The following is an 11,438-nucleotide window of genomic DNA, read 5'->3' on the forward strand; positions in this document are numbered from 1 at the left end:
CTCCCTGTCCTGCCTTGCTGGGGCTCACGAGCCAATCACAAGCTTTGGTCCCTGCTGCAGCCACACCAAGCCTCCCCAAGGATTGCGGGTGGAGCCTCCGACGTTTGTCGATTGACTGACTGACAGTTACTCCCAAGAATGGGCATGAGGCGATTGGTCCGTTTGGCCCAGCCCGGGAGGTTGCCAGGGGGCATCTGTGGGAAAGAGAGGCAGAACCCCAAAGTTCTCCTGAGGGAGCACTCTGCCCCCTGCCCCCTTGGCAGTAAACAAACCCTGCAGTTTCCTCCCTGCTGAGCATGTCTAAGCCTACCTTGTTCCCGGAGTCAGGGGCCCCGGGAGATGAGAGGGCCTGCTGAATGGCCTTCACACAAGCTCCGCCTCCATCCCTACCTGCCTCCTCCTCCCCAAGACATGACATTCCCAATCCAACCGCCCGCCCTGTCCTCGGCCTCCTCCGCGGCGCCTCCCACACGTGGTCTCCACTAGCCCGCCCCTCTCAGCGGCCTCCTGCACGCCTCTGGCTGTGTCCTCTTTCCCCTGCCTTTCTCTGCAGCCTTTCAGGCCCTCAGGCAGGAGGCCCTCCCTGATTACCCCAGGCCAGAGGGGACCCTTCCTCAGCCAGATTCTCCCACCTTACAGGGGCCTTTCCCACCTGCTCATTCATATGCCTCCTTTTCCTTCCTTCCCAGACTGGAAGCTTTGTGAGGGCAGGGTTATCTCTTGTCTGTCTCTGCATCCCTCAGTGTCTAGGGTTTGCTAATGGCGTCGCAGAGGGGGAGGGAATTTCTAGGTCATGCCTTTCACCCCTCCCTGCCCAAAGTGTCATAATCCTACACTAACCTACCACCTTCCAGCTTGCTTTTGAAGACTTTCAGAGACAGGGAACTCAGTGTTCCTTAGGCCCGGTAGGATAGCCAGCATGGCAGCAAATGAACAAATGGTTTTGATGGTTTCAATGGTTTTTAAAGCCACAAAAAGCTCAGCACATTATGAATGCTGCTGGGCTCCACTCACATCTTCAGCTCCTGCCCTGGGCTCCTGCCGGGCCTCGCTGGGAGAGAAGCAGAGACAGCCCAAACCCAGGCTGGCCCTTCCAGAGCTCCCGGGAGAGCAGGGAGGGAATGGGGGAAGCAGCCAGCTCAGACAGAGGAGGCTCCCAGCTCCGGGGCCCCCACAAAGGTGGGAGACATTCTCTGCTTAAAATGCTAAAGAAGGGGGAGGTCTCCATTCTGTGCCCCAGCCTGTACCCTTCCTCACAATCCAAACCCAACATCAGCCTTCAGGACTCGAGATTCACCCTAAAATCTCTGGGACAACAACAAATACCAGCTCCAACAGACCCTTGAGACCCCCCAGAGCTGGCGAGGGGCCTCGGGCAGAGCATACAAAATGCTTCTTCTGCCTGCCCCCCAAACTCCTCCCAGCTGGGCTGCCTCAGAGCATCTCCCCCATCTGCCCCTGCCTCCCCCACTGCAATGAGACAAAAGGATTCAGCAGGAGCTTTCCTAGACAGGTCACTCTGCAGGCGGGCAGATAGTCAGTGCCCCCTGTGTGCCTAGTTCTGTGCTAAGAGCTGGAGATACAAAGACTGGCTGATGACTGACTGACAAAGGCCTGTCCCTCCTGATGGGGAAGCAGCCTGGGGATGCTGACCTGGAAGTGACCACTGCCCCCTGAGGTTGCACATCCCTCCTGTGTGGGCACAGGGCCCTGGGCTGGACCCTGGCCTGGAAGTGCCCACTGCCCCCTAAGGATGCACCTCCCTCTGGCCTGGCACAGGGCCCTGGGGGATGGAGGCCTCTCCCTTGGCACTCCTGGGGGCTACAGACCTTGCAGTTGATTCTGGTGGCACTGTGAGAGTCTGCAGTGCCAGCCACGCTGTTGGCACTCTCGGCTTCATAGTTGTATACATATTTTCTGAGGTGCTTGAAGCGGGTAGTATCTCCTGAGAGGAGAAGACAGGTATTAGCAGGGCTCTGAGGGCTGCTGGTGACCCTGAGGAGCTGGGAGGCCCAGGGGCCCCCAGACTGGGCTTCCTTCTGCACCCTCACTAATGGTGCCCTGGCCTCGCAAACTAAGTCTTCCTGCTGATGGAAGAGGGGAGAGAGGACTGGACGCTCAGAACATGAGATCCTCATGAGCGTTTCCAAGCTTGGTGGAGATCCAAGGCTGGGGAGTGCCTGTCCTGGCTGGGCCAGTGGCAGAGTCCTGGGCCCAGGAATCCTTGTGAGCACAGCTCCTCTGTGGGTACAGAACCCCTCTACTCACAAACCTGAAGACCTCAGTTACAGGGTGGCTGAGCATGCTGAAGCCGGGCAGCCCAGGAGGGCCTGGCCTCAGGGCCAGTGGCAGGCTATGGGGAGGTCAGGGCGCCTAGCAAACGGCCTGGCCAACATCTGCCAGTGCCCAAGCTGGCCCGGCTGCGGGCAGAGGGTGGGTATGGCCAGCAGGTGTCGCCAGGGCCCTACCAAAGGAAGGTGACCCTCATTATTTGACTAAGGCTGGCCGCCCAGAGCCAGACTCCAAAGGCCCCTGGGAGCCCCAGGGGTGGGAGGAGGGACAGGATGGGACAAGCAAACAGCTCAGGACAGCCCAGGTGGGGGTGGAGGGCCAGTCTGACCTTCCCTCAGGAGCAGGGCTGATCAATGATTAATTAGCCCACCCACACAGCAACACAATGTTGACTTTCCAGGGCTGATGGGGGAGGGAACCCCTGGGGCTCAACCCCGGGAGCCCAAGGGGGAAACTGGGGCCCTGAGCTCCCTGGGCCTGGGCCATTGTCACCCAGGGCAGCCCAAATCCCACTTCTCCACCCCCAGCACCAGGCTCTCCGGTGACTTACTTGGACAGGTTGGGCTCTGGTTTTCTGCCCCCTCCTCTTCTGGAAAGAAAGAAGAGAAATGCGCTATGGGGAATCTGTGACTGCCACAACCAGGACCCTAATCCCATTTCCTGCAGGCTCCCCGCCCTTGCCCCAAAGTGTACCAGGCTGGCCTCCCTGATCTTGCCAACTCTCCAAACTAGGATGTCCTCTGCAAGCAGTCTGTTTCCTGGCTGAGCTGCACTTGCTGCTCTCCAGGGGGTCCTGGACATCAGTGCCCATTGAGGCAAGGCTCCTGCCTGGACACCCACCCCTCCAGCGCCTGGAGCTAAGCTGCCTGCCAGCTCTCAGGAGGAATCCCCAGGGCTCCTTGTCACTCACCCTGCCACCCTGGGAATTGTTCCCTCCCAATCCCGGGGCCCCAAGCCTTAGCAGAAAGGCTCCCCACCTTTGGAGGGTTACCTCTGGCATCATCATTGTGCCAGGGGGCCACAGAGAAGGGAAAACAGCTCATCCCCAACCCACCCACCTAGAAACAGGACACTGAGGCCTTTGCTTGGGCTCTTTGGCCTGCGAATCAAACATCTGGAGGAGTTTCTTTCTTTCTCCAGATCAGATCCCACAGGTTTCTACTCAGTCCATGGCCCAGCGCCCACGCCCAGGAGCCCAGCACTTACGGGAAGAGCTGCCACCCAGGAGCAGCAGCAGAAGCAGGAGGGTGCCCCAGGGACCCATGGTGGCCCGCTGCGGAGGGGGCCTCCCGGGAGCTCCCGAACCCGGCTCTCAAGTCCCCTTCGGCTGGCTGGCTGGCGGGATGCTCACTGCCTTCCCCTCCTGCTGGCTGCCCACTGGCGGAAGTGAGCCCCCTCATTTGGAGCTGTCCTTATATAGTTCTCAGCCACTGAGCTAACTGGGATAAGAAGTTCACAGAAGATTGCAAAAGGTCCAAAGGGCAGAGTCCTGGGTCCTCCTGCGTTTCCACATTAGGTTTGCCTGGGCTAAGGGCCCCAGCAGGAAAGGCAGGGAGGGCAGAGGAGAAAGGAGGGCCGCCTGAGGGCCGATTAGGAGGCCTTTCTCTGAGGTGCCTTCTCTCCTCAAAGGGTTTTCTGAAAGTACTCGGTCCTGGAGGATGAGTCCCTGATCTGAGCCTTGGTCTCAGAGGTTTTAGGGCTATGGAAGGGATTTTTAGAGATGGTCCAATCGACAGCTCTTTGTCATGAGCAGAAAAGGCAACTGAGGTCCAGACGGAAATGGGCTGCCTTCCTCTAGAGAAAAGGAACAGCTCATTGGAATAAAAAAAAAAAAATTGCCTTCAATCTCTATTCGAATGACTCTGACTGCCTACTGGGAGCAGCTCAGCTCTCCAAATACTCCGTCTACAGCTTCCACTTCTCTGTCTGTCTGTCTCTGCCTGTGTCTGTCTCTGACTCTCTGTCTCTCTGTCTTTCTATGTCTCTGTCTCTGTCTCTCTCTGCCTCTCTGTCTCTCTCTCTCTCTCCCTCCCTCCTTCCTTCCTTCCCCCCCCCCCGCTCCCTGGGTCCCAGGCTCTTAAAACCCTGCCATCCAAGGACAGGTTGAAGGGGCTGGGGGTGTTTATCTTGGACAAGAGAAGCCTTAGGGAGCATCCCCTCACTGAATTCCAGGACTTGAAGATCCGGCTTGGGAAAGAGGCGTTCTTTCATCTTCCTGTGTTTGGTCTTGGGGGTAGAACAGGAAACAGGGGGTGGGAGTCACTAAGAGGCTGATCTAGGCTTCACGGCATGAAGAGCCCCTCACCTTCAGGGCTCCTCTGAAGCAGATAAGGCTGCCGCCTAAGGAAGGAGCTCCTCCTCCTTGGAGGTCGTCGGGCAGCAGCCGGACCACCACTGACCAGGGAGGGGTCAAGGGGATTCTTGGTCAGAGCAGCTGGCTTCTGGGGTCCCTTCCAGCTCTGGGATGCTGAGGCAGTGAGGGTGGGGGAGCCTAGACAGGTGTGTGGGCCTGTCATTAAAAAGCTTTTTGGGAAAGGCACTACCTGGACCTTTGGAGGGGAAAAGAAAAAGCAAAGGGCCAGGGAACTGGTCAGGAGCCGGAGACCAAGGCAGTAGAGAGGGCTCAGGGAGCCTGGAGTCCAGGTTGGCTCCCTCCAGACCATGGTGGATCATGGAAAGCCCCGGCTAATGATCCCTGCTGGTCTTAGACACTTACAGCACAAACCCTTTGAGGAGAAGTGGAAACCAAGCCCCGGGACATGAGGGATAATAGGCTCCAGGGTCTTCCCTCTGGTTCCTTAGGAATCAGGGTCGAGGAACCTTTCTGTAAACAGGTGCTCCTGTATTCATTCCTAAGGATTCTGGAAAAGTACTGGAGGGGAGGTAAGCAGGCCTAGGCCAGCACCTAGAGATGGCTCCTCCTGGGACCCTGGCACCTACACCTACTGCTGAGATGTGTGACCCTGGGCAAGTCATTTCCTCATTGAGTCTCCATCTCCCAACTTTAGAATGATGATGACTATCATTGCCCAGTCTTTCTCACACAGTTGTGTGGGGAAAGTGCTCTGAAAACCTTAAGTGACAGAGAAAGTGGACACCATTATGCTCTTTTTTAAAATTCGCCCTGCAGCTAGATATCAAGAGGAACTTCCCGGTGGGGAATGTCTCTGGGTCTGGTCCTAGAGCCAGGCCCTGAAGGACACTCACCCAGGCATCCCAAGCGCTGTTCCTTCAGAGGCAGGGGTTCAGACATAAGGTGCTCTCAAATGACCATGGATCCTAGGAGAAATGTCCTAACTCATTGATAATAAGAGGAATTCAAAACAGAATCTCTCAGAGGCAAATTGGCAAAGATGAGCAAAACTTCTTGCTTAAGAAGCTTCAGGACCCCAGTCTTGGAAGGGACCTATGCCCAAAGTGATGGTGGGCAGTGAGTGGGAAAAACCTCTGGCATTTTCCTGGGAGCTGATAGGGAGCTTAGCTCCAGTCTTGGGGGTGAGGGGGGTGGGGGGAGCCCTGCATCAGTGGATGCTAATGCCCACAGTCCAGGTGGTGAGGGCTTTCAGCCAGCAAACAGACAAGCACATTCATGCCCTCACCCACAGCAGGGCATTGGTCCAAAGCCACTAGAAAACAGCTTGGAGCTCTGCTTAGCAGGTCCTTCACTTCTCTTTGCCCCAGCTACCTCCTTCCATGGGTACGTATCCCCAAGGAGGAGATCAAAGGCGCCAAGAAGGGGTCCATCCAGCCCCACACAGTGACAGCAGCACCTTTTGTGGTCACAACAAACTGGAAGCAAGGTGGGTGCCCACTGACCAGGGAATGCCCAGACAAGGGGATTCAGAAAGGTGTGAGAAGAACTTTGTAATGAAAGCAGAAGCAGGAGAAAAATGCAGGCGCTAAGCCCAACACTACACAAGAATGGAACCTTGGGTTTTTGCACAAACAAAGCCAAAGCAACCAAGATTAGGAGAGAAGCAGAAAGCTGGGAAAGAATTTTTACAACCAGTATCTCTGATAAAGGCCTCATTTCTAAAATATATAGAGAACTGAGTCAAATCTATAAGAATACAAGTGATTCCCCAATTGATAAATGGTCAAAGGATATGAACAGGCAGTTCTCAGATGAAGAATTAAAGCTATCTATAATCATATGAAAAAATGCTTTAAATCACTACTGATTAGAGAAATGCAAATTAAAACTCTGAGGTACCACAAAACACCTATCAGATTGGCCAACATGACAAAACAGGAAAATGATAAATGTTGGAGGAGATGTGGGAAAATTGGAACACTAGTGCATTGTTGGTAGAGTTGTGAACTGATCTAACCACTCTGGAGAGCAATTTGGAGCTATGCCCAAAAGGCTATAAAAATGTGCATACCCTTTGACCCAGCAATAGCACTTCTAGGTCTGTACCCCAAAGAGATCATTTAAATGGGAAAAGGACCCACATGTACAAAAATATTTATAGCAGCTCTTTTTGTGGTGGCAAAGAATTGGAAATTGAAGGGATGCGCATCATTTGGGGAATGGCTGAACAAGCTGTGGTGTGAGTGTAATGGAATACTATTGTGCTATAAGAAATGATGAGTGGGCAGACTTCAGAAAAAACTGGAAAGACTTGTATGGTCTGATACTGAGTGAAGTGAGCAGAACCAGTAACAGTAACAGCCATGTTGTGCAATGACTGACTTTGATAGACTTAGCTCTTCTCAGCAATGCAAGGATCTAAGACATTTCCAAAAGTCTCAGATGGAAAATGCTCTCCACGTCCAGAGAAAGAACCATGGAGTCTGAATGCAGATCGAAGCAGACTATTTGCTCTTTCTGTCTCTTTGTATCTGTCTGTCTGTCTCTCTCTGTATCTTTCTGTCTGTCTGTCTCTCTTTGTTTCTTCTTTCTCATAGTTCCTCCCATTGGTTCTAATTCTTCTTTATAACATGACTAATGTGAAAATATGTTTAATATGAAAAAAATGGAACCTTGGGTGCTAAGCCCAATGCCACGCAGGCATGGAACCCAGCTTCACTGGCACTAAATGCCATGGCCAGCCTTGGTCCAGGAGGATGGGAGCTTCCGTCCAAATCCATTCAGTCCAATCCAATCAGCATATCTTATAGCCCTTCTCTGAGGCAAAGCAGGGCTGGGGACCCAGAGACACACAGACCACAGCTCCAGTCCATGCTGCGGGGACAGGGAGGGGCTCAGAGGGCCAGGCTGGCGCCACTTGGAGTGATGCGGTCAGCACAGTCATTTGCGCTGGGGTGGATGATACCAGTGGACCATGGCATTGTGGAAGGCACTTTGCTGAGCAGCCCTGGATTTGCTGTGAACATTGCCCACGCCTCCACGTGCCCCAGCTTGCCCTGCCTACCTTTCTTCTTCAGGCTATAGGAACCATAGATAGCAAGAGCTACCATTTATTTATATGGTGGCCTCAGGTCTACACATGTTTCTTACAATTCTAATCATCATCATTGGTATCGCATTGTAAGGTTTGCAAAGAGCTTCATCAATATTCTCTATCTGACCCTCACAACAATCCTAGGAGGGAGGTGCATTATGATCCCCATTTTACAGATGATAAAACTGAGGCAGACAGAGGTTCAATGACTTGTCCAGGGTCATGCAGCTAGTAAATGTCTGAGATTGGATTTGAACTCAGGTCTTCCTAATGTTGGGCCCCACACTGCAGCCAGTGCACCACCTAGTAGTCTCCAGCTACTTACAATGGGGTCTTAAAATGGGAAGAGAATTGAGAGGCTTTCTAATCTAATGGACCCATTCATTTTACAGGGCAGGAAACTGAAGCTCAGATGGGGAGAAATGACACGCCTCTGACCAGAGAGGGAGTGAGTGTCACAGCTGGCATCTGAAGCAGAGTCTTCTGGCTCAAATCCAGCTCTCTTTCCAATACCATGTGCACCCCCATTTTACAGGTGGTGAAACTGAGATCCAGAACCAGTTCTTAATAGCTCCCCTTCAGGAGCCCCTCTGACCTGGTAATTCCAGTCCCGAAGATTGTATTCCTCCTTCATCAAGCCACAAGAATGTCCCGACCACCTCCTGTGAGCCAGCTCAGCCATGGCAGGAACAAAGACCTAAGATTCAGCCCTGCCCTCAAGGACCTCACCGCAGTGGCCGTAACACCAAACATGCCAAAGTCTGTCAGTGGCAAATTACAAGTTCAGGCTTTATTGACCGGGTGGGTGGTCACGGTGGGCGTCCTGGAGGAGGGGGCACTGAGAACAGATGTCAGTTTACCACGGTTTATCAGGTTGTCATGCACTACACTAACATGATCCAGAGCCATTGGGAGCCTCCGGGGCTCGGCAGGATCCCTCTGGAATGGCGCTGCTGAATCCCAAGGACACTGGTCCTCAGCTTGGCCGTATCAGAAGTGATACTGGCTCCCAAGCAGCAGCTTGTGGGGTCCGGGGGTGAGGGTGGGGGACAGAGGCCCTGCCTGGCGTCCCAGCTCTGTGACTCTGGGCAAGTCCTTTTCTCTCTCTGGACCTCAGCTTAGTCACCTGCCAGATGAGAGGGCTGGGAGATGATCCCAAAGGTCCCTTTCACGGCTAACTTCTGCGTTCCCACCTCGACGATCTCGCTGCCTCACTGCAGTATATGTGTGGGGAGGGGCTCTGGTTCCTGCCTCTCTATGGTCCTAGTCACAATCACTATTGTCATCCCCAACAGCACTGCTGAGGCCCTTCTCACCTGGGTGCCAGGCACATAAAACACCCTTGGGCCGGTGTGCCCGCCCAGGAAGACACTCAGTAGATTTTCAGCATGGACCGTCCCCTTTCCCAGTTCTGCTGTTTGTGCCTCCTGCCCTCTTAGATGGCGACCTCAAGGAAGGCAGGGCTGGATCTCCTGTCCCCCCTTCCCGATCCAGTCATGGTTTTGTCTGTGCCACCGGCTAAACTGCCTTTGTGACAGACCCGTGACCGAATGCTGTTTCCAGCCATGAGCCTGGGTTCCCATGGGCTCAGCCACTTCTGTCATTGCAGCTACCATGGGAAAAACGGGTGAGCCCATACCAATATAAAGACTGGACAGAGATGGAGAAATCAGTTAAATTACCAAGATGTCCTCAGGCTTGTTTATCACATGCCGGGGGCGGGGAGCTACACACTTAAAAAAGTCCCTTCCCACAAAGGCTTCAGAAGTATGTATTAAGTGCCTACTGTGTGCCAGGCACTGTGTGAGGTGCAGGGGATAAAACACCTCCAAGGGCTTGCATTCTTTCAGGGGACACGTTGCACATAAGTGAGAGAGGAAAGAGGGCACCTGCAGAGTTAGGGCGTGTGACGTGGGGACTGGGGCTGAGGAGTCAGACAGGGAGGAGGAGGGGAACTGAGACAACAGCTGGAGGGGAGGACGCGTGGCCGAAAGGGTCGGAGGCCAGGCTGGTGAGGGCAGGGAAGAGGCTGTCAGACTGGACATTGTGATGAGGTCAGAAGGTAGTGGGGGCTTTAGGAGGGTGAGTGGAAAGGAAGGGTCAGCATTGAGGGAATCCTGGGGGATTGTTGGCAGGTCTCCTAGGTCCGGTCAGGGTTTCACTAGGAGGCACAGGTGTGTTTGCACAAAGCAGGAAAGGAACCAGCTGATAGGAAGAGGATGGAGATTAGAGGGGGATGACTGAAGGAACAATCTGCTGGGAAATTTGGGACGGCGGGGAGGGGGATCAAGGGGCACGGAGAGGGTCGGTCTTGGCCTAAGACGGGCTCCCAGGGAGCATTGATTTGAGGAGCAGGGTGGGAGGGGACCTCAAGGCAAATGGTCTCAAACTTCTCAATCAATCGTCTCTGACCTTAAGGAACCTACAACCTGGCAAACGGTAGGTGCCCGGGCAGTAAATACAAAGTCATTTCAGCCGGGCTGGGTAGAACCTCAAAGTGAGAGCATCAGGAAAGGCCTCTTCTAGGAGGTGATGCTTGGCCTGAGCCATGATGAGGGGGGGATTCCGAGAGGCCGGGGTAAGGAGGGAGGGCCCTTCTGGGTTAGGGGCTGCCTATGCCAACCCCCCAGGAGCGGACAAGGCCTGTCCTGGAGGGGGCCCCCAAAGAGGCCGGTGTGGCAGAGAGTCGGAGTGGAGGGAGTGGTGACACGAATGTAGAATCCGCTCGAGAGGCGGTGAAGGGCGTGAAACCCTACCACCAAAGGGAGCTTCTGAGGAGGGAGGAGATCCCCCCCAGCGGCTGAGTGGAGGCCAGTTCCAGAGAAGGGACTGGAAGCTGGGAGGGGAGCGCAGGAGGCACGAGGGGCTGTCCAGGCAAGCGCATGAGGGCTGGTGGTGGGGAGACGGCGGAGATGTAGGCCAGAGATGCTGGGGCCTGGCACAGGAGAGGATGGAAGGGCACAGCTGAAGGATGAGAACACCAGAATGACGTAGGCCTCAGGGCGTGCACCCCAGTCACTCCAGGGGCCACATTCCCACGCAACTCTGTGTTTCCCAGCGGGTAATCAAAGCTGTCTGACAACGGAGCATGTCGAGACCTTACAACGTCCCTCAGGGCAGTTATCCTGCAGAAAGAACAGCCCAACGTCTCTTCCTTTGCTTTGCCTCCACTCCCTCTGTTCCTGGGGAAAATCCCTGCCTCTGACAGATCTGGGGGGCACGGAGGCAGAAGGCCTCCGATCCAGACCTGGCCCTGCCCCTAGCATGCTATGTCACCCTGGGAGAGTCACTTTCCCTCTCTGAGCCTTGGCCCCTTCAGCTGCTACCCCACCGGCTTGTGAAGCATTCCTACATCACTGAGTGTTAGCACATGGTACACGCCCGGTGAGGTGCGCAGGTGCTTCGGTGGCCTGGAGGTAGTTAAAGTCAGGGTCTGCAGTCAGGAAGACCTGAGTACAAATGTGGCCTCAGGCACTTCCTAGCTGGGTGACCCTAGCAAGGCACTGACCCTCTGCCTGCCTCATTTTCCCAATTGCAAAAGGGAGGTAATAACAGCACCTCCCTTCCAGCGTTGTAAGAATCGGAGATGATGTTTGTAAAGTGCTTAGAGCCTGGTACAGAGTAGGAGCTTAATAAATGCTTGTTTCCTCATTCCCTTCCTTCCTCCCTCCCTTCCTTCCTCCCTCCCTTCCTTCCTCCCTCCCTTCCTTCCTCCCTTCCTTCCTTCCTTCCTTCTTT

General features: G+C 54.5%; 1 protein-coding gene across 2 annotated transcripts in view; it reads right to left on the reverse strand.

The window, feature by feature from the left end:
- LOC114054182 (apolipoprotein B-100-like) overlaps positions 1-3,643 on the reverse strand; it is a 41,473-nt gene extending 37,830 nt beyond the window's left edge. The window contains exons 1-3 of one of the 2 annotated variants that reach the window (XM_027877352.1): positions 3,499-3,643; positions 2,843-2,878; positions 1,830-1,945 (exon numbers count right to left, since the gene is read on the reverse strand). In XM_027877352.1, coding sequence (XP_027733153.1) covers positions 1,830-1,945; positions 2,843-2,878; positions 3,499-3,556 — 210 coding nt within the window. In that variant the 5' untranslated portion in view covers positions 3,557-3,643. Of the gene's footprint in view, positions 1-1,829; positions 1,946-2,842; positions 2,882-3,498 lie in introns of both variants that reach the window. The other variant, XM_027877347.1, reaches the window with a different exon arrangement.
- Positions 3,644-11,438: the final 7,795 nt, after the last annotated feature.

This window comes from Vombatus ursinus, unplaced genomic scaffold (genome assembly GCF_900497805.2).
Source record: "Vombatus ursinus unplaced genomic scaffold, bare-nosed wombat genome assembly UNPS02004260.1, whole genome shotgun sequence".
Classification (NCBI taxonomy): Eukaryota; Metazoa; Chordata; class Mammalia; order Diprotodontia; family Vombatidae; genus Vombatus; species Vombatus ursinus.